The 23,465-nt window shown below is 47.4% G+C and overlaps 1 protein-coding gene across 1 annotated transcript in view; it reads right to left on the bottom strand.

Moving 5' to 3' along the window:
- Window positions 1–23,465, bottom strand: part of LOC132585700 (very-long-chain 3-oxoacyl-CoA reductase-like) — a 111,940-nt gene that overhangs the window by 49,629 nt on the left and 38,846 nt on the right. The window contains exon 6 of the mRNA XM_060257571.1: window positions 6,857–6,901. Within this exon, the coding sequence (XP_060113554.1) occupies window positions 6,857–6,901 (45 nt within the window). The remainder of the gene's footprint in view (window positions 1–6,856; window positions 6,902–23,465) is intronic.

Here is a 23,465-nt window from a genome sequence, read left to right on the forward strand (position 1 = left end):
ACTTCGAAGAGAGTTCTGGCCATCCCGTTTTAAAGGAACGGCACACCTTTTAAATGCCTTCCCTCCATTGGAAATAATGAAGGAGAGGGGCACCTTCTTTGGGGGCTCATAGAACTGGACCCCCCGGTCCAATCCTTTTGAAACTTGGAGGGTGGTTTGGAGAGGCATCAAATGCTATGCTGAAAATTTGGTGCCTCTGCCTCAAAAAACAGGCAGATACCTGCAGATCAATTTTCTATTATACCCTATGGGAATCGGTCTCTGTGGGGAATAATGGAGTGCCCAGCAGACAGTTCCCCCCACCCCGATTTCTGATGACCCTGAAGCAGGGGGGGAGGGCCTTCAACCCGGGGGATTCCCTGCCCCCACCTGGGGATTGGCAACCCTATCCCTGTTATTCAGTTGTTATGGGCTATGTTTGCATTCATGACTATCACAGCTTTAGGTGATTTGGGCATGGGATGGATCCTTTTGTTTAGGGAACTGATGCCTGCATCTCCCAGTTCTGGGACTCTTTTTAAGGGGTTTTGGGGTAGAGCCAGTTTCAGTGGCCATCAGCGGGACTCTCACCACCAGGTGGCAAGGGAACAATGCAGCGGCTGGCGCTCACGTGGATCGTTGGAGGTTGCCATTCCTGGGTAACCCCCCATTAAGCTAACTCAGCTTAGAGCAGGGGTGGCCAAATTTGATTAATGTAAGCCACACAGAATAAACATCAGATGTTTGAGAGCAGCAAGACACGAACTTCGGATGTTTGAGAGAAGGAAGTTGAGAGAGAGAGTGGTGGGAAGAAGGCAACTTTAACTTTAAATTCATTCTCCAAGCTGGCCAACAGGGTGGTATGGGCTTTGAGAGCCACATAATATGCGTGAAAGAGCCACATGTGGCTCCCAAGCCACACTTTGGCCACCCCTGGCTTAGAGGGAACACTTGTTGTAGGTCATCAGAGATCTCTCTACTCAAGTTGCAGCAAGAAGTAATTTTAGAAGTGCAAGGGAACAGTAACAAAGATGAAAAGGCAAACTCCTCATTGAGGTCTAGTCCCTTGAGACTTGCATTAACTGAGCCAAATTCCCTGTATCCCAGAGTGGAAACTGATGCCCTTGGGGCCCTTTTTACCAGGGTACCTAACGTAAGCTGTACCGCCTTTGTATTCCTTGGGACAGGGTAATAAGACATGATACCTGCACAATGATGCCTTTGGATCTGTATTCCGTGTCTAAAGCCTGTGAGAAGTAATCATCAAATGCCTGTGATGGAAGGGAGAAAATGGAGTTAAGGAGGGGGCTTCAGGTCCGACAGCAATCGGGACGGGACTGTTGGCACGAACTGCTACAACTGGGGCTGCGGGACATTGTGTTCAAGCTGAAGGATCCTGAATTGGCTTGAGCCAATTTTTCCTCCCTTTTTGTCTCCTAAAGGCTGATCTTGATCTTAGCCATAGCTATCGCAGGAAGGGCAGCTGCTGTGAGAGCCCTCTCAACCCCCACCCACCTCATAGGGTGTCTGTTGTGGGGGGGGAGAAGACATAGGAGATTGTAAGCCACTCTGAGTCTCTGATTCAGGGAGAAGGGCGGGGTATAAATCTGCAATTCTTCTTTATCTTTCTCCCCCACAACAGACACTCTGTAAGCTGAGTGGGGCTGAGAGAGCTGTCCCAGAAGCTTCCCTTTCAAGGACAGCTCTGCAAGAGCTATGGCTGACCCAAGGTCATTCCAGCAGCTGCAAGTCGAGGAGTGGGGAATCAAACCCAGTTCTTCCAGATAAGAGTCTGCACACTTAACCACCACACCAAAATAAAGTGCACAACTGTATCATCCCAAAACCATTGCACCCCCCCTCCACTGGTCCATGGAAAAATTGCCTGCCACAAAACCGGTCCCTGATGCCAAAAAGGTTGGGGACCACTGCTTTACAAGACCACTCTCGAACTGGGGTTTTCTGCCGATATAGATCTGAAGCCACCTACTGGATGTAGTACATAATCACAGATCTGCAAACCACTACAAGTGTGAAGTTAAAACTCCAGAGAAAGTGAGGAGCAACATTTTAAATGTAAATCCAATGATTTAATGTGGATTTCTAGCAGGCGAATTTCAATGCTCAAAAAATCAGAATCAACAATGAGTGTAAAATCAGCCATTGACAGCAAGAACCAAACTGTGGAAGGGACAAAGCTCGCCTGGTGGCTTTTTCAGCTGGAGGGGGAGGAGGAGAAGATTGGATTTATACTCCACCCTTCCCTCGGAGTCTCAGCAGCTTACAATCTCCTTTCCCTTCATGGCTATCCAGACCAAACGGCCAGACCACACTGGTTTACCATGTGATCAGTCTGCATACTTAAATCAACAAACTGCTTGTATTTCAGCCCACAATACCTGATCCCCTCATCTGACGAAGTGTGCTTAGAGAGCACACGAAAGCTTACGTTCTGAATAAAACTTGGTTGGTCTTAAAGGTGCCACTTGACTCCTCCTTTGTTCTCCCCACAACAGACACCCTGTGAGGTAGGTGGAGCTGAGAGAGCGCTGGGAGAACTGCTCTCGAGAGAACCACTCTGAGAGAACTGTGGCTGGCCCGAGGTCACACCAGCAGCTGCATGCGGAGGCGTGGGGAATCAAACCTGGTTCTCCCAGATCAGAGTCCTCACTCTTAACCACTACACCAAACGCTAGGATGATTTCAAGCCCTTCCAAGCTTTCTTTGCCAGTTGGGCAAGTCCTTTCAGGACAGGTCTTCTACTACTAGGCATAACATGCCACCTGCCTTGATAAAAAAAAGGAGTGGCGTTTACATTACTATGCTCTCCTGCTTTTGGAAATTCAAAAATCTCCTCTTGTTTTACATAGATACAATAGGTTTTCCTTACTTTTGTGGCAGAGTACATAACTTGAAGTGGAAGCGGACGCCAGCCGGCCATGGATGACATGTTTATGATAATTCCTTTCTTCCTGTAGAGAGAGCCACCAGAACGAGTTAAGACTCAAGAGGCACACCCCCCACACACAGGGACGCAGGGCCGGATCTGGGGTGGGGCAGAGGGGGGGTGCTTGCCCCAGGCACTGGCGGAGGGGGGGGGCACCAAATTGAGTATGGAGTCCATTGTATTCTATGGGACCATAAGATAAAATGGCCCATAAAGGGGCGTCATTTTTTAAATTTTGCCCTTCAAAAAAACATGTAGATTTGGTCCTGCAGGTAGATGGTGTGAAATCTATATTTTTTGGAAAATAAATGTTTAAAGAGTACTTTGGGGATGTTCCCATGCTTTCATACAACCCATTTCAACTGGACAGGAGAACTCCCTTCTCTGGTTTATTTTGAGCACTTATTCAGGAAAACGGCAATTGATATGAAATAATAAGAAGAATTGCAGATTTATACCCCGCCCTTCTCTCTGAATCAGAGACTCAGAGCAGTTTACAATCTCCTAGATCTTCTCCCCCCACAACAAACACCCTGTGAGGTGGGTGGGGCTGAGAGGGCTCTCACAGCAGCTGCCCTTTCAAGGACAACCTCTGCCAGAGCTGTGGCAAGGCCATTCCAGCAGAAGCAAGTGGAGGAGTCGGGAATCAAACCCGGTTCTCCCAGATAAGAGTCAGCACATTTAACCGCTACACCAAACTGGTTCAATAACATTGTCCTGAGTGTATGCAAAAGTTCAGCACTAAATTTAGTAACAAAGATTATTTCTTGTCTCCCTCTATTAACATCAGAAGGAGCAGGGCTTTTTTCTCCCTGGGGGAACGTGGTGGAATGGAGTTCCGGCACTCTTTGTGGAAACAAAATTCTCAAAAAACATTTAAAAGTGCATGAGGGGCACAGTTTCTCCTTCATTTCCCTCTTGGGACTTCCAGCACCTCTTTTTCAAGGGAAAAAAGCCCTGAAAAGGAGAAAATTTAGGCCTAAGGGAAGAAGTTTGTGTTTATTAGCTTTTTTATTCCATTTTATTTGTTTCATTTATGGCCCACCATTCTCCTCAGGGAAGGATCCAAAGCACCTTACATTGTTCTCATATCCTGTATTGTATTGTCACAAAATAAACTGGGAAAGATGGTTAGAGAACTACCTGTGAATACTTTGGATGAGAGCAGGGCTTTTTTTTGTAGAAAAATCCCAACAGAAACTCCTTTGCATATTAAGCCACCCCACCCCCATCACCATTGTTTCGCACGGGGCTTTTTTTGTAGAAAAGCCCAGCAGGAAATCATTTGCATATTAGACCACACCCCCTGACACCAAGCCAGCTGGAACTGTGTTCCTGTGCATCCCTGCTCAATAAAAGCCCTGGATGAGAAGAAGATGATGATATTGGATTTATATCCCACCCTCCACTCCGAATTTCAGAGTCTCAAAGTGGCTTACAATCTCCTTTATCTTTCTCCCCCACAACAGACACCCTGTGAGGTGGGTGGGGCTGAGAGGGCTCTCACAGCAGCTGCCCTTTCAAGGAAAACCTCTGCCAGAGCTACGGCTGACCCAAGGCCATGCCAGCAGGTGCAAGTGGAGGAGGGGGGAATCAAACCCGGTTCTCCCAGATAAGACTCTGCCCTTTCAAGGACAACCTCTGCCAGAGCTATGGCTGACCCAAGGCCATTCCAGCAGCCACAAGTGGAGGAGTGGGGAATCAAACCCGGTTCTCCCAGATAAGATTCTGCCCTTTCAAGGACAACCTCTGCCAGAGCTATGGCTGACCCAAGGCCATTCCAGCAGGTGCAAGTGGAGGAGTGGGGAATCAAACCCGGTTCTCCCAGATAAGACTCTGCCCTTTCAAGGACAACCTCTGCCAGAGCTATGGCTGACCCAAGGCCATTCCAGCAGGTGCAAGTGGAGGAGTGGGGAATCAAACCCGGTTCTCCCGGATAAGAGTCTGCCCTTTCAAGGACAACTCCTGCCAGAGCTATGGCTGACCCAAGGCCATTCCAGCAGCCACAAGTGGAGGAGTGGGGAATCAAACCCGGTTCTCCTAGATAAGACTCTGCCCTTTCAAGGACAACCTCTGCCAGAGCTATGGCTGACCCAAGGCCATTCCAGCAGCCACAAGTGGAGGAGTGGGGAATCAAACCCGGTTCTCCCAGATAAGACTCTGCCCTTTCAAGGACAACCTCTGCCAGAGCTACGGCTGACCCAAGGCCATTCCGGCAGCTGCAAGTGGAGGAGTGGGGAATCAAACCCTGTGAGGTGGGTTGGGCTGAGAGGGCTCTCACAGCAGCTGCCCTTTCAAGCACAACCTCTGCCAGAGCTACGGCTGACCCAAGGCCATGCCAGCAGGTGCAAGTGGAGGAGTGGGGAATCAAACCCGGTTCTCCCAGATAAGAGTCCGCACATTTAACCACTACACCAAACTGGCTTCTAGAGAAAATTCTTGGGTTTGGATTGGCTAGAAAAGGGGTCAGACCTTTAACCTTTTCCGGGTGATGACAAGCAGTCTTAGGAGGTTATTTTTGTTAATGGAGGGGGAAGGAGGCTGGATCAGCAAACTCCTTATTAGGGTCCTGGGACTTGGACCATTCACTTCCTCATTTCTAAGCAGCGAGGGGCTTATGTTACCATAAGGATGGGATTGGCCATTCACTAAGGAATGCCAAACTAAGTCTCTCCAAAACATGAAGAAGACGCAAGCCCAGGGGACAGGCTGGTAGGAAGACATCACGGCTACCCAAAGCATTTGTGGAACATCAGAAACGTGACGTAACCCAAATGGTTGGGACAGATAAAGGATGTGGAATAGGGGGTCACCCTGGTAGAACCCGGCTGATCAGAATGTCTCATAGAGCTGGGTGCTGTTCTTCCATAGGCTGGCTAAAGGGAGGCTCTGATCTCTGAAAGCCTCCGTGGAAAAACTAAATCAAACAGACGCTCTTCCACCCTGAATTTAGAAATATGTCTGTTCACAACACAGTTCCTGATGTTCTTCTACCTGGCCACCATTTGAGGAAGGACGATCTGCGTCATCTGTGAAGACAAGAGCAGATGGAACTGTCTAAGTGACAGGAAAGGAAACGTCCCCAGTCGTTTCTGACTCTAGGGTGACGTTGCTTTCGCAACGTTTTCACGGCAGACTTTTTATAGGGTGGCTTGCCGTTGCCTTCCCCAGTCATCTACATTTTCCTCCCAGCAAGCTGGGGACTCGTTTCACTAACCTCAGAAGGATGGAAGGCTGAGTCAACCTCAAGCCGGCTACCTGAAAACCCAGCTTCCGCCAGGGATCGAACTCAGGTCGTGATCAGAGCTTAGGACTGCAGTTACTGCAGCTTTAACAACAGACACCCAGACCCTTCCCTCTCCATAGTTCTGTTGCCGCTAATGCTACAAATTAATCCGAATCTATTTTATTCCAGATCCAAAAGACGCTGAACACAGGGAGACCAGAAGGGATGTCACCACGACGGCGCGCATGCACGAGTGCCCAGCCCTCTCCTGCTTGAGAGGGAGCCGGGCAGGCACAGCATTGTCCTTTCTTTGCTCCAGTTGCTCAGGGCGAAGAAAGGACAACATGGAGTAAAACGGTCGGGGTGAGCGGGGACGGGGAGGGGGCGCCTGGCCCTGCCCCCACTCAACTCCCGTGGCAAGGTGGCACCCCAGGCGACCACCTACCTCGCCTACTCCCACGCACCGACCCTTGGGAGAAGCACATTCCGGTGACGCAGACTGTGTTCCTAACTATTTCTCGAGTGACCTGGAAGTGCATTCTGAGGTCACCAAGCAACTGCATCTTGGTTCTCCTCCTTCCACAAAGACCTGGAAAGGATGGCTGGTTGCACACTCTGGCCCACATCCCACTGGTCTGATGTTCTGGGCAGAGAGGTGGACAGTTCTGGTACCCGGCAGGCATGGAGGGCTCTGTTTCACTCACCTTTGCCGTTGAAAGCATGTTGCAATGCACCAGGTCATCTATACACTATAGAGAGGAAAAGAAAACATGGTATAGTGAGCTTAGTTGCCTTGATGATTGTGAGTGAGCGCGTGCTAAGACAGAAGGAGCGTGTCGTCATTTTCCTCAAAAGAGCTGGAAACCTCTCTGCTGCTTTTGGAGCGTCTCAAGCAGGGGTCGTTTTGTAGGAAAATAGGTGGTGGAGCTCATCGAGGGATTGTTATGCAGCTGCACCTGCTATTCAATGGACAAGGTGGGAAGGAGGAGGTGGAACTCACAGAAAGGTTCAGGAGCTGTGCTCCTGTGAGCTCCCGCTGAATCAGAGGCCTGGTCTCAAGCAAGACCGGTTTCGCACTCAGCTTACCCCGCTCTCCCGTTCGTCTTCTCTGCGCAGTGTCCTTCGGATTTCCCATTATCTGCGCCGGAGCTACAGGAAGCCTCGCAGCTTTCGCGCAGCAAACGGAAACCGCTAAAAACCAGTTTCCGTTTGCTGCACGAAAGCTGCGACGCTTCCTGTAACTCCGGCGCAGATAGTGGGAAATCCGACGGACGCGGCGCAGAGAAGACGAACGGGAGAGCAGGCTAAGATGAGTGCGAAATCAGTCCGAGACTCTTTTCTGAAGAAACATGAGAAAAACTCCTTTTGGAGCCTGCTTCTGTCTTGTAAGATATATATGGGGTTTTAGAGAAAATATAGGTAGGATGATATGTTTGGGAGTGGAGTGGAAGACACAAGGCCAGCAAATACTGGGACTGAGACTAAACTCACCTTGTCAACGTTATCAACGTCCAGAAAACGTGATGGCTGGCCTATGGCTTGACCAACATTGTTCACTGCAGAAAGACAAACCAAAGGTCAGATCACCTTTGAGGGCTCAAAAGGAAAACAGCCAGAACACTTAAGACCAGGTCTCTTAGCAGCTACAGCATAGTCCTCTTTTGATCATCTCAGAAACTAGTGTTGGACAAAAGATCATTGGTCCAGAATCCCTATTTTGTTGTAACTTATCAGGCTTATAAGTGAAACAGTATGTTATTTTGAGTCCAGTATTTTTTGTAGAAAAAGAGGTGCTGGAGCTCATTCGCATAACTCATTAGCATATGCCGCCCCACCCCAGCCAAAAGCAACCCAATGCAAGAAAGGAGAGCCCCTGCCGAGCGAGGCCTGCTAGAAATCCAGCCAGCCCTAGCAAGCCTCGCTCACCTGGGGCTCTCCCGGTCCACCCCCCCAGTCAGAAAGCCAGCAAGCCACCTGCCCAAAATCACATAAGAAGTGGAGAAAGGGTGGTGCAGGCTTCTCCAGAGGTTACTGAGGGCTGCTGGGGGTGTGGCAAAGCCCCTGGTGGCTGGCTGGCTGGCTGCTCTCCTAATCCAGGGATTGTTATGCAGCTGCACCACCTATTCAATGGACCAGGTAGGTGAGGAGGAAGAGGGGGGGCATCAAAAAGGTTCAGAAGCTGTGCTCCTGTGAGTTCCTGCTGAATCAGAGGCCTGAATATGTCAAAGTAGGAGATTAATGCAAACCTATTGGTTGCCTGAATGAGCACAGCCTTATGATATTTACATAAAACAAAATCCATCAAATCTCCATCCTGTCATGTAGTCTGGCCAGGGGCTCCATAAATTCTCTGAAATTCTCAAAAAAATGATACGCGAGATCTGGGCTGACTTACGAGGAGATCTTTAATAACACATCAAAGTTACAGAAGATGCAGGCTAAACTTCTATTGGCTGGCTTTGAATGTACACACACACAGAGAAACAGCCAAACCTCCACAGGTCTGACTAAAACTAAAAAGGTGAAGGCAGTCCCCTGTGCAAGCACCAGTTGTTTCCGACTCTGGGGTGATGTTGGTTTCGCAACGTTTTCATGGCAGACTTTTTACGGGGTGGTTTGCCATTGCCTTCCCCAGTCATCTACGCTTTCCCCCCCAGCAAACTAGGTACTCATTTGATCGACCTCAGAAGGATGGAAGGCTGAGTCAACCTCGAGCCGGCTACCTGAACCCAGCTTCCGCCGGGATCGAACTCAGGTCGTGAGCAGAGCTTAGGGCTGCTATCACACACAGTAAATAATGCACTTTCAATCCACTTACAATGCACTTTCCAACTGGATTTTGCCAGTTCACACGGTAGATTCCAGTCGGAAAGTGCATTAAAAGTGGGGTGAAAAGTGCATTATTTACTGTGTGATTGTAGCCTAGGACTGCAGTACTGCAGCTTTACCACTCTGAGCCACGGGGCTCTTGCCTGACTAAAACTACTTATATCCTAAATGTTGGCTACCAGTCAAAGAATGGCTAGTTAAGCAATCCCAAACACCTGAATGAACCAGGGCATCTTGCATTTGGCTTCCAGTTCGGGAAAGAAATAATCCAGGCTTTGAAGATAAGCACTGCTAACAAGCCTGAGAGAAAGCCAGAGTGTTCTCTCGGGAGTGAACAATCAGATCTCTCGCAAGACCCAAGGCAAATAAGCAGCACCAGCCTGTGACAAAGATGGAATCACCCACGCCACAGCTTCTTTTAAGGCATGCAGCCACAGTGTGCCAGCAAGCCGTGCAGTTAGCTAGCCCAATAGGATTGCCAGGTCCTACTCAGGAAATATTTGGGGACTTTGGGGGTGAAGCCAGGATCAAGGTTGTGACAAGCACGACTGAACTCCGAAAGGAGTTCTGGCCATCACATTTAAAGCGACTGCAATCCTTTCAAATGCCTTCCGTTCATTGGAAATAATGGAGGACGGGGCACCTTCTTTTTTGGGTTCATAGAATTTGGCCTCCTGGTCCATTCTTTTTTAAACTTTTGGGGGGATTGTTTGTTTGTTTTTAGGAGAGGCACCAAATACTATGCTGAAAACTTGGTGCCTCTACCTCAAAAAGCAGCCCCTCCAGAGCTCCAGATATCCACAGATAGAGTGGATTATCCATTCTACCCTATGGGGACCAGTCTTCATAGGTTATAATGGAGTGCCCAACAGACATTCCACCCTCTCCCCCACCCCTGCTTTCTGATAACCCTGAAGTGAGGGCAGGGCCTCCAAACCAGGGGATTGACAACCCTACAGCCCATTGAGGTGCCCCACAGAGCTAGAATAAACTTCTGAGGTAATTTTTTAAAAAGTGTTAGCCTCTGAAGCTTTGCCTGAGAGGAAGACTGACAGGAATGTTTCTGGTTCCCCTCAAAAACGTCTCTCCTTGGCCCCTTTGGGCCTGTGAGGGTTCTCAGAAGCAGAGTGGAGAAATGAGCAGGAAAGCCCTCAGCTTGGAAGACCCAAGCAACAGAAGGTCCTGGAACTGCCTAATCTCTTCACCATAGCAAAAATGGGCTCCTGTGTTACAACAGTAAGCAGCTGTATAAAAAACACAGGAAAATGCACTCCTCATACAATTCCATATCTTATATCACAGTGAACAAGCGACTTCAGCGTCTTTCTAAGACTTTCGTTGTCTTCCAGAGTTTTACGTCTTGTTAAATAATTCTTTGAGCACTCTGTTTGAAGGACTTTTGTTTTGTAGGGTGGATTGTATATATTTAATTTTATGCCCTTGTTAATTGGTGTATGTGGGAAGTACAACACGGGTAGTACGTACATGCTTATTGGAACACAAGAGCAGATTAAAACATCAAACTGATTCAGCTCCTTTGGTGGAACATTTCACAGCAAAAAAACATGCTCCTGAGTCTTTAAGATTTTTTGTCATTGAAAAATTCAACTCCAATGTATATAACAGAAATGATGTTACTAAATGGTTATTACAACGTGAGGCATTCTGGATTTTTAAATGTAATTCTCTTCAACCAAATGGTTTAAACAATGAATGTGATTTGTCCTGCTTTATATGAGTGTTTGCAGCATCTGTAGACTTGATGTGGCTCCTTTAAATGAATATGTTAACACCTGTAAATGGGTTTATATTGCATGAATGTATAGTGGGTTTTAATGGTCGCTGGAGCACCTCATTATAAACATAACTTTCATTGTATTTGAAGGATTGATTTCCATTATCAACTTTGTAATCTTTTGCATTAAGGTAAAATGGTTCAAATTGGATATTTGAAACTATTTTTGTATGGATTATCTGTATACTTAGCTTGTATTCTTTTTCACTCAGCCTGAGGAAGCTTCAGAGAAACAGAGGCAGAGAGGTGCCGCCTTCGTAGCTGTCTGCTACTGTTGGCTTTTTTCTACAGCAGTTTGACTTGGGAAGAAGACTCTACTTTGCCAGTTTTTGGCTGAAACCATTTGGAGGCCTATTGGTCCCAAGAAAGACTGTGCATATTATAATACTTCACCTTATTTTGTCCTTATAAAGGACTGAGCATACTGTATGATTTCACCTTATGTACAATTCACTGCTTAAAGTGGTTGTTTGTTTCCTTTATAAATTTCAATGAAAATTTGTTGATTATATTGGAGGCTGGTTTAATCACAGAACCCTTAGGGGCCCCCCTGCTAGTCATTTATCTGTGATTCTCTATTCATATGGGGTTATTTAATCCCCAGGTGGGGGCAGGGGTTCCCCCGGTTTGGAGGCCCTCCCCCCTCTTCAGGGTCACCAGAAAGCAGAGAGGGGGAGGGAAATGTCTGTTGGACACTCCATTATTCCCTATGGAGACCAATTCCCTTAGGGCAGGTGTGGCCAACGGTAGCTCTCCACATGTTTTTTTTGCCTTCAACTCCCATCAGCCCCAGTCATTGGCCATGCTGGCTGGGGCTGATGGGAGTTGTAGGCAAAGAACATCTGGAGACCTACCCCTGGCCACCCCTGCCATAGGGTATAATGAAAAATTGATCCGTGGGTTTCTGAGGCTCAGGAGGGGCTGTTTTTTTGAGGTAGAGCAAAAGCATAGCAGCTGGGGCCTCTCCTCAAAAAACCCCCAAAGTTTCAAAAAGCGGGTCCAATTTAGGCTTCCCAAATCCTCCGCCTTGCCTGGTGACCCCCGATTTGGAGCCTTCTTCCCCCGCTAGCCAAAAATCTGGAAAGCGGGGGGGAATGGCGGCCCTTCCCACCCAGCCCTGATCTCAGCAGCTTTTCCTTGCTCTGCCCTTCCCACCCAGCCCCTATCACAGCAGCCTTTCTTCAGTTTTCCCAGGCTGCTTCCGGTCCCAATCAGCTGGCTGGAGGGGGAGAGAGGGAGCCCCGCCCGCAAAGGACCATGTGCCTTTGCACCTAAGGAGGCTTGGCTTGAAAGGCTTCCATTTAGGATGGTGTGTCTGTGTGTGTTTCTGTGAAGAAGCTGGCAGCAAATGGTGAGTAGAGAGGCTGATCCGCTGCTTCAGACTGGCCAGAAAGAGGGGCGGGGAGAGAGGGAAACGTCTTCATTATTTCCTATGTGATCGATTCTCATAGGGTATAATGGGGAATTGTTCTGGAGGTTTCGGGGGCTCTGGGGGAGCTGTTTTTTGAGGAAGAGGCACCAAATTTTCAATATATTATCTAGTGCCTCTTCCCAAAGTACCCCCCAAGTTTCAAAACGATTGGACCAGGGGGTCCAATTCTATGAGCCCCAAAAGAAGGTGCCCCTATCCTTCATTATTTCCTATGGAAGGAAGACATTTAAAAAGGTGTGCTGTCCCTTTAAATGTGATGGCCAGAACTCTCTTGGAGTTCAATTGTGCTTGTCACACCCTTGTTCCTGGCTCCACCCAGTCCCCAGGTATTTCTTGAATTGGACTTGGCAACACTAACACTTGGTCATGTGATGGTTACTACTAAGACAGAGAGAGAGAGAGAGACTCAGCATCCAAACTTACCCAGAATGCCAATCTCCAGACCCTGCAAAGCGGCTCGAATTGGCTCATAGATTTCTGAGCCTTGGGTGAAATCTGCTCGGATCACCTTGGTGCTTCGGCCGTGTTGCTCCTCTAAGAAATAAAGACAGAGAGGATTTCAAGCAGGGGGCAGAACCGGGACCTCATCTGTGCCCCAGTCAAACCAGTGCCACAAATTACAGTCCTAAAGCACAGATTTTGGCTCACTGAACACATTTAACTGCATCCTCCTTGCGCAACATCTAGTGATCTTTCTGAGTGCATTTCAACACCTCCGTTTCAGACTCTCTTCTGCAAGGCAACCGCATGTCAGGAGGTTCATTGACTGCCTCAGATGGCTTGATTTCAGATAAAAGGATTTACAACACTACCGTAAGGAGTTACACCCACCGAGAAATGAGATCGAGAGAGTGACAAATATAATTCCAGGGGGCGGGGCAAGGGATTCTTCTGCTCATGCTCAAAAGAGAGCACCAATGACAGATAGGAAAGTGTAAGGAGGTCTCGCAATCCTGATCGCAGAACACTTCCCTAGCTGCGGCCCTCTTTCCATCTTCTGTGACACTCCCGTTTTGAGTGATTTGCTTTTGATTCGTTCAAGCCCAAGCTCATAACTCCACCATTAATGGCAATGCCTTTGGCTTCTGATGAATCCTAGGCCTTGGCAGTGTAGGATTAAACCCCGTGGAGGCCCCTAGGCAGTCAAAATCTTGGGGGGCCCCTTGAAAATTATCTCAGAGTTGAAGCACCAGCCCCACTGCCCATGGTCCCCACTGCAGGCGCCTTCTTAAAAGCCCCTTTTACTAAGCTGCAGGGGAGAGGCAGAGAGAGGCAAACTTGGCGAAGACACCAGCAGCAACCACGCCAGGCGAGCTGGGCAAAGAGTAGCTCAGTTGCTGGCTGGGAGGGCTGCAAGCAGGGGGGAAACCGAGAGGGGGAGCCAGCCCGGGGCCCCTAAAGGTGTGGGGGCCCATAGGCCAGTGCCTACTTGGCCTAACTGTTAATTCGGCCCTGGGCTTGCGTTACAATAAGCTAAGCTGTTCCTCCTACGAGCATCTTTTCTTCACAATCCTTCATTTCAATAGGCTGCAGCTCCAGCTTCCTGGTTGTACCCTGGCCAGCAGGGCCTCACTCACCGATTTCCGAGGCCACCTGCTTCAGTTTCTCCAGGGAACGGCTGATGAGGACCACGTTGAGGCCTCTTCTAGCAAGCTGGCAGAGGAAGAAGAAAATCGAGATCAGCCAGGGATCCAAAGGGAGTAGCCGAGCTGCCGGTGTGAAATGTTTATAGAAGATAGTGTGACGGATTAATCCTCCCAAAGTTGTTAGCACATGATTTGGTTCTTCAAAGTTATAATTAGGTGAGGAAACGCTGTGGAGAAATGACATGTCAACCACAAGCAAGCTGGGTAAAAATCACTGGCTGAGGAAGGGGTGCCAAGTCCAATTCAAGAAATATCTGGGGACTTTGGGGGTGGAGCCAGGAGACATTAGGGGTGGAGCCAGGAGCAAGGGTGTGACAAGAATAATTGAACTCCAAGGGAGTTCTGGCCATCACATTTAAAGGGACAGCACACCTTTTCAATTCCTTCCTTCCATAGGAAATAATATAATAATATAATGTTGCTGGGGCTCCACCTTGGGAGCCCCAGCAACAGCCTAGCCGCCTAGAGGCACTAGATGCTATACTGAAAATTTGGTTCCTCTACCCCAAAAAACAGCCCCCCCCCCAGAGCCACAGATACCCACGGATCAATTCTCCATGATTCTCTATGGGAATAAATCTCCATAGGGAATCATAGAGTTCCTAGCAGACATTTCCCTCCCCTCCCCCTGCTTTCTGACGACCCTGAAGCGGGGGGAGGGTCTTTAAACTGGGGGATCCCCTGCCCCCACCTGGGGATTGGCAACTCTAAGCTCTGCTGAGGGGAAGTGCTGATTGTATTTCTTTGGCTTTAAGGGGCAAGGGAAAGCCAAGAAAAAACAGCGCTTCTGGTCCGCAGTGCCTGCCAAACGTGGCAAGCGCTGCTGTAGGGTATCTGGGGCTCTGGGGGGGCTGTTTTTTGAGATAGAGGTGCCAAATTTTCAGTATAGCATCTAGTGCCTCTCCCCAAAATACCCCCCAAGTTTCAAAAAGATTGGACCAGGGGGTCCAATTCTATGTGCCCCAAAAGAAGGCGCCCCTATCCTTCATTATTTCCTATGGAAGGAAGGAATTGAAAAGGTGTGCCGTCCCTTTAAATGTGATGGCCAGAACTCCCTTTGGAGTTCAATTATGCTTGTCACAGCCTTGATCTTGGTTCCACCCCAATGTCTCCTGGCTCCACCCCCAAAGTCCCCAGATATTTCTTGAATTGGACTTGGTAACCCTACGCTGCTGAGGGGATGCACTGAGTGCTGGCGTAATGACGTCACCTCTGGGTGATGTCATCAGGCCACACGTGAGAGAAAAATGAACTGAGGGAGGGCGCACATTGGGGTTCTGCCTTGAGCGTCTGAACCCCACATGCCCAGCCTGGTCTGAAAGGCAAATCCTTTCCAGTGCACTCCTTTAGAGTTAAGTTGGTGAGAGAAGCTGGCCATCACATTGGAACAAAATGGATGCATACATGAATCTTGAAGTTGCCTCACTAAAATTCCAGCACACTTGCCCATCATGCACCACTCCACAGTGGCAACGGTCCACGGCAAGTTCTCGAGAGCACAAGTCCAAACCATTCACTTCACTGGGGACCTCTGGAACAGAGTCTCCCTCACTGCCCACTGGTGGCAACTGGAGGATGTCACTGTCTGGACTTTTGGGCCCACCTGCCAGTCACCTGGCGACAAAGTGGTCTTCTTTACGCCTGAATTAAATAGGAGTTACATTCACAGTGGAAGTCAGAAACATGAAGTGTAGAACCTCTCACACGTTCATCCTTTCACTGGATATAGAAACTGCCTCTCAGTCACTAGGAAGTTTTGAATTTGCATTGCTTTCGAAACATTTATCTGAAATGAGTTGTCATGAAGTGCCCTCCCCCCATTCATGCAACCTTGTGGATCATCCAGAATAAGAAGAAGTATGAGAGGGAATGTCTTCTTCTCCATGACTTGAACAGTCGTAGACAAGAACTTCACACACACTTATTGGCTCACCTCATGGGCATAGGCTTTTCCAATACCAGCTGTGGCTCCGGTCACCACTGCAAAGAAGATAAAGGTATAGTCTCTCAAAACGGGGGGAGGCAGTTTTAGGATGCATTTTCATCAACACCGTGTCTTAAATTCTGTCTGAAACCCAAAAGAGTCCCAGAAATTACCTCATTTTAGCTCTTTGAATCTTTATTTCCCCAGCTTACCGCACCTCAAAAAGGATATTATAGCATTGGAAAAAGTGCAGAAAAGGGCAACTAGAATGATTAAAGGTTTGGAACATTTTCCCTATGAAGAAAGGTTAAAACGCTTGGGACTCTTTAGCTTGGAGAAACGTCGACTGCGGGGTGACATGATAGAGGTTTACAAGATTATGCATGGGATGGAGAAAGTAGAGAAAGAAGTCCTTTTCTCCCTTTCTCACAATACTAGAACTCGTGGGCATTCGATGAAATTGCTGAGCAGTCGGGTTAAAACGGATAAAAGGAAGTACTTCTTCACTCAAAGGGTGATTAACACGTGGAATTCACTGTCACAGGAGGTGGCGGCGGCTACAAGCATAGCCAGCTTCAAGAGGGAGTTAGATAAAAATACAGAGCAGAGATCCATCAGTGGCTATTAGCCACAGTGTGTATGTATGTGTGTGTGTGTATATACAGTGGCCATACAGTGGCCATACAGTGTGTCATACAGTGGCCAAAAAAAGTTTATATAAACTTTTTTTGGCCACTGTATGACACAGAGTGTTGGACTGGATGGGCCATTGGCCTGATCCAACATGGCTTCTCTTCTGTTCTTATGTGACACAGAGTGTTGGACTGGATGGGCCATTGGCCTGATCCAACATGGCTTCTCTTATGTTCTTATGCTTGGATAGCCCTGGCTAGCCCCACCGCATCAGAACTCAGCAATTAAGCTGGGTGGGACACCTCAAAGAAATCCAGGGTTGCCACAGAGAGGCAGTGGCAAACCACCTCTGTTCCTCTCTTGGTTTTGAAAACCCTACGAGGTCACTGTAAATCAGCTGTGAATAGATGACACTTTCTACCCCCAATCCTTAATTCCTTCTGAAGAAAGGTAACTTCTGGGCAGGAAGACACACTCAATAGGGAACAATTGAACCGTATGTGGGAGTTTATTTTGCCATAAGCAGATGGACCAGATGGGTTCTGTAATTCACATCACTCGAGACCCTCCAGCCCTGTTAAATTTTAGAAAGTATATTTGTCAGAAAGGTGGACTGGGGTGGTACTAACCTTGAGACAGAGCTTATGAAAGGTTGCATTCTCAATTTACAAACAGATTTTGCTTCAGTTTTAAAAAAGATCAGTGAATGAGTGCAGGTTCAAATGGCAAATCCACATGGAGAAGCAAATGTAGAGATGAACAATAAATATGATTGGCTCCAAATGCAACAAATAAAGAGTTTGGTGGATGATATCAAAACTGAAGGGATAAGAAAAGAAATAGTTCGGCTTGGAGATAATGAAAAATTAATTTCAAAAATATATAAATTACTGTTAGAATGGTCTACGGAAGATGAAGTAGTGAAATCTCAAATGATTAAGTGGGCAATTAATGTAAATAAAGAAATACAGATGGAAACTTGGGAACACTTGTGGAAAAATTCTATGAAGCTTTCGATGTGTCATAGTATTAAAGAGAACTGTTTTAAAATGATGTACAGATGGTACATGACTCCTAAAAAATTGGCAAAGATGAATAACAAGATGCCACATAGATGTTGGAAATGTAAAAAGCATGAATGTAGCATTAGAATACAGATCAGAGGGAAACAGGGAACACATTAATAATGGAGGGAAATAGCCATGGAATTACAGGAAGATTTAAGGCTTTCAGTTCTTGATATATGCCACAAACTGAGGACTCTAGCAGTCTCTCGTCAGAAAATTCTCAGCTCACTTGGCAAATCCGGAAAGTACAAACGGCATACAGAGCTGGGCTATAAACATGTCCCTGAAGTTCCCAGCAAATTGTATCTCATAGCATCGCTGTTACTTCTCAAGCAGATCTGAAGAGACCGAATCAGGAGCAAAACAGGTCCTGGAAATGTTTGAAGAAGGGTGATGGTATGATACTCTGAGTTTCAACATTAATTTACTGGACTGCCGTACAGAAGAAGAAGAGATTGGGTTTATACGCTGCCCTTTACTATGTGACGGAGTCTCAGAGCTGCTTACAATCTCCTTCCTCTTCCCCTCCCCACAACAGACACCAGTCACAATCCACTTCATCTAATAGATATATGAGACAAAGATCTCAGTGCCCCACAATTAAAAAGAGAAACCTCATAAGTTAAATATTGACTTGCTTACACTGCACGCAATGGCACCTAACAGAATATTCAAAGAAGAAATCCAGTTTTCTGAGCTTTGACATGGATTGCAGCACGCGCTGTCATGAGAGAAACATTAACTTCTGTGACGGAATATTTTCTGCCAGTAACCAATAGGGCTTGTAAAGGCTTAAATCAAAATAATTTAAATTATTTTAAATGTTTCCGAGAGTAGCCCTGTGGGTATGCTGTAGCAGAACAAGATTCGAATCTAGGAGCACCAGACCAACAAGGATTTTAGGGAACAAGCTTTTGAGAGCCAAAGGTCTCTTCATCAGAGAGCAGCTTAGCATGGTGCCTTGTCAGTCCATTAACAGATGCTTAATCTATTCACATAAACTATCAAGGGACTAATTGCTATATGTCCCCCTGTCCCCGCAATATGAGGTCATCACAGGAAGAGTGGAAGCAGAAACAACAGCAGTCACACAAAACTCACCTGCCCAAGGTCCGTAAGAAGCCAGATCTATCCCTTTCCACACCTCAGACAACACGTGGATTCTCAAGACCCGTGCTAGATTCCAGGTAGCCTTCAGACAGAGCCAGAGAATGCTCAGAACTCCAAGAACACTCAACAACTGCTCCGGGGGGGAAAAGCTGAGGGAAGCCATCTCTTTGCCTGCTTTACCTGCAAAAAGGATCAAGCAACTCGCTTAGCTCCTAACCATCTGGTATTGTGCAACTGATTTACAGCACAGAGAAAATATACCGTTGAAGTCACACCTATTGCAGTTGCCTCCCAATCTGGGACTGTCCTCTTTGAACTCTGTACTTTGATGGAGCAGGCCATGAGTCAGCCATTCCCTGCCCAGGAGAGAGGATTGTTTAATCATCTTTTCCAGGGCTTTTGGGATGAAGCCTGGACTTCTTTGGGGGCTGTGTTCCACACCTAGGGTTGCCATCCTCCATGTGGGTTGATTGACGTAGAGCAAGCCGTGTACTGATATGATAGGCAACAATATAATGCTTGAACACAGTCACTATCAACTCATAAATAACAACAGTACAGCCAGGACTTCTTTTTTGAGCAGGAATGCACAGGAACGCAGTTCCGGCTGGCTTGGCATTAGGGGTGTGGCCTGATATGTAAACGAGTCCTTGCTGGGCTTTTCCCTACAAAAATAGCCCTGAGTACAACTGTATAATCAGAACAAACGTTTACATGGTGAAGATTACAATTCCATACATATCCTGTAAGTTTGCAGTTCCACTGGTGTGAATTACAGCACTGCGCTTCCAAAATGAGTAATTAAAGTTCACCAAGAAATAAATTACAAGTCCATAGCCATGATGAAGAAATTGTGGCCACGCGCTTTGCAAACCTAGGAAGCATGTTGCCAGGGGACAGTACCACAGCATAATTGCTAAGTCTGTGCAGTGCTCATCTACACCTTCCCCAGAAACTCTTTGAAATTTGTACGTCTAGGAAAGAATGCATTCCTGTATTCATCATGGCTATGGGCTTGTCATTTGTTTCTTTGTGAACTGTAATCACTCATTTTGAAAGTGTAGTGGTGTAATTCACAACAGCGGAATTGTAAACGTACAAGATATTTATGGAATTGTAATCTTCATCATGTAATTGTTTGTTTTGATTATACAGCTGTACTGTTGTTATTCATAAGAGTTAGTGATAGTAACTGTGTTCAAGCATTATATTGTTGCATATCGTATCTGCACACAGCTTGCTCTACATTAATTAGCCTTGGCCGTGTTCCCTCCTATTATCCTCCAGGTGAGGCCTAGTATTACACAACATCTTCAGAAGACAGGGATGTAGTTATTAATGGATGTTGTGCATAGAGAGGGAAATAATCACCTTAGGTTTGTCTATGGATTCTCTTTACATGCTTCCTCTTACAAATGCATACTATGTAATTAAACACAGAATTTTAGATAATGAATTACAAAAACTAATGCGTGCTGTGAATAAATATTGCTCCGCTCTGAATTTTGGAATTTCGCCAGCTATTTGTCATTTGCCTTCTTATTTATCAACTCTCCATGTTCCAAAATTGCATAGAGCATTTACCTTTGCTAGATGCAATACAATATATCTATGGTAGATATAAAAAAAATCCCACTTTCATTAAGACTATGTATATGTAATTTAAAACACATTGACTCGTTGTCCCATATTTTTCTTTATTGCCCCCTATATGATACTATACGCCTTAGGTTTCTAGATCCAATTCTGTTCAATATGACAGGCAGCACAGACGTTGCAAAGGTTTGGCATCTTCTGAATGATTTGCCATCTGAAATAACTGAAAAGGTTGCTTTATTCTTGAGTCTGGTAATCAAGGATCGATTGTCCGATGTATAGCTGCATATGACTGTTTTGTTATTTCTGTATCCGTTTATCTATTTTGGTAAAGAACCCTGTGGCGCAGTGTTAAAGCTGCAGTACTGCAGTCCTAAACTCTGCTCATGACCTGAGTTCAATCCCCGGTAGGGTTGCCAAGTCCAATTCAAGAAATATCTGGGGACTTTGGGGGTGGAGCCAGGAGATTTTGAGGGTGGAGCCAAGAGACATGAGGGGTGGAACCAAGATCAAGGCTGTGACAAGCATAATTGAACTCCAAAGGCAGTTCTGGCCATCACATTTAAAGGAATGGCACACCTTTTCAATTCCTTCCTTCCATTGGAAATAATGAAGGATAGGGGCACCTTCTTTGGGGGCTCATAGAATTGGACCCCCTGGTCCAATCTTTTTGAAACGTGGGGGGTATTTTGGGGAGAGGCACTAGATGCTATACTGAAAATTTGGTGCCTCTAACCCAAAAAACAGCCCAACCAGAGCCCCAGATACCCGCGGATCAATTCTCCATGATTTTCTATGGGAATAAATCTCCATAGGGAATAACGGAGTTCCCAGCAGACATTTCCCTCCCCTCCCCCCACTTTCTGACGACTCTGAAGCGGGGGGAGGGTCTCCAAACCGGGGGATCCCCTGCCCTCACCTGGGGATTGGCAACCCTAATCCCCGGCATATGCTGGGTTCAGGTAGCCAGCTCGAGGTTGACTCAGCCTTCCATCCTTCCGAGGTCGGTCAAATGAGTCCCCAGCTTGCTGCGGGGAAAGTGTAGATGACTGGGGAAGGCAATGGCAAACCACCCTGTAAAAAGTCTGCCATGAAAACATTGTGAAAGCAACGTCACCCCAGAGTCGGAAACGACTGGTACTTGCACAGGGGACCTTTCCTTTCCTTATCTATTTTATAATCTGATCTATGCCAATAAAGGCTTTTGAGTGAGAGTGATTTTTATTCCACCCTCCCCAGACGGGCTGAGGGCAGATCCCGACAAGCAGAGCCAAAGGCTCATTACAATAAATTACAATAGATTTTTTTAAAAAATTAAAACAATAAAATTCAAGGTAGCAGCAATTAAAAAAGACCTATTAAGACCACACAAATGGAGTCAGTGGCACTTCAGTAAGCTAGGAAATGGAGCAGGGTGGCCAATCTGAGGCGGATGCTGTTGCCAGCCTCCAGGTGGGGCCTGGAGATCTCCTGCTTTTACAACTGATCTCCAGCTGGCAGAGATCGTCTCCCTTTGAGAAAATGGGTGCTTGGAAGGGTGGACTCTATGTCATTGTGCCATGCTGAGGCCTCTTCCCAAGTCCCACCCTCTCCTGGCTCCACCCCCAAAGTCTCCAGCTATTTTCCAACACAGACCTGGCAACCCTAATGCCTACCACCTCACCCAAAGATTAATTCCCCTGGAGAAAATGGCAGCTTCGGGCAGTGGACTCGATGGCGTTATCCCCTGCCAAGGTCTCTTTCCTCCCCAAATTGCACCCTCATCAAGCTTCACCCCTCAAAATCTCCAGGTGTTTCCCACAGAGAGTTCTGGAACCCCTTTGTGGAAACAAAATTCTCCAAAAATGTTTAACAGTTCATGTGTTGTCCTTTAGTTCCAGCGCCTTTCTTTCAAAAAAAAAAAAAAAGCCCTGGCAGAAACCATAAAAAAATGAATTAAACAAAATAAATTGATTCTACAGTTCGTTTAAAATACACATTTAAAACCAGAGGCCTTGCATTCAGCCTGTAGACAGAAAGCCGCCGGACTCAATAGTCCTCAGCGTATAAAGTATAACACATATGAATATCTCAGAACTGATTAAATGGGACCACAGTGGCCTTCTTCAGTGGTCTAAATACATATATACACATGCTAGCCTTCCCAACCCTCCCGCTCTGGCGGGGGATGCCAGGTTTTCCACCCTCTTCCCCCGCTCCCCCAAAAAACAGAAGCGGGGGGAGGGGGGAAACGGCGGGCACCCCATCCCAGAGCGGGCGACGCTGCTGCGCTGCTGCCGCCCCCTCCCTCCCCGCAGCTGCTCCTCCGAGATGGGCCCAGGCTGAGCCCATCTCGGAGGAGCAGCCAAAGCAGAGAAGGGGAGGGTGGAGGCGGGCCAGGAGCATGGCGAGCCGCGAATCCGGGCCCCTCTAGGACCCGGACTCGCGGCTCGCCACGCTCCTGGCCCGCCTCCACCCCCCCCATTCCAACGCAGAGGCGGAGCGTGCGACGCCGCCGCAACGCCCTTCTCCCCCCCCCCCCCGCAGCTGCTCCTCCGAGATGGGCCCAGCCTGAGCCCATCTCGGAGGAGCAGCCACAGCAGCGTAGCGACGCTCCCCGGCGCCGTTTCCCCCCCTCCCCTAGCTCCACCCCAGTGTCTCCTGGCTCCACCCCCAAAGTCTCCTGGCTCCACCCCCAAAGTCCCCAGATATTTTAAAAATGGGACTTGGCAACCCTAACACATGCAGGCCAAGAACAAGTATTGATATTCTAAAGTTAAACCTGGTGTCCATGTATATATATTAGGGCTGCTAAGCCCCCCAGTCCAGGCGTGGAATTCCCAGCCCGGGTGGTTCCGAACCTGCCAGCCCACATTGACCGGCGGGGGGAACTTCCCCCTGCGTTGCTGGAGCGATGACATCACCTGGAAGTGACGTCATCAAAATGGTGGCTCGCACGCAGGCCGCTCTAGGCGTTTCCGGAGAAACTCTGTTGTTTTCCCGGATGCTGTAGCCATTTGGGAGATAAAACTCTATGGGACTTTCAGAGGACTTGGCAACCCTAATATATGTGTGTGTGTGTGTGTGTGTGTGTATGCCCATGCATATATGTGTGTGTGTGTGTGCATTAGACAGAAAATACTAAAGGAGGTTGAAAAATGCTTGGTAGGAAAAATTCTTTGTCAGAGGGTCAATGGTGGCTCTTGGTGCCCTTGCTCCTGAGGTAATTTTTGTTTTAAACAATGGCAGCTTTTGAGGCTTTGCCTGAGGGGTGGCTGACAGAATTGTTTCTGGTTACTGGC

This window comes from Heteronotia binoei, chromosome 17 (genome assembly GCF_032191835.1).
Source record: "Heteronotia binoei isolate CCM8104 ecotype False Entrance Well chromosome 17, APGP_CSIRO_Hbin_v1, whole genome shotgun sequence".
In the NCBI taxonomy this organism is placed as follows: Eukaryota; Metazoa; Chordata; class Lepidosauria; order Squamata; family Gekkonidae; genus Heteronotia; species Heteronotia binoei.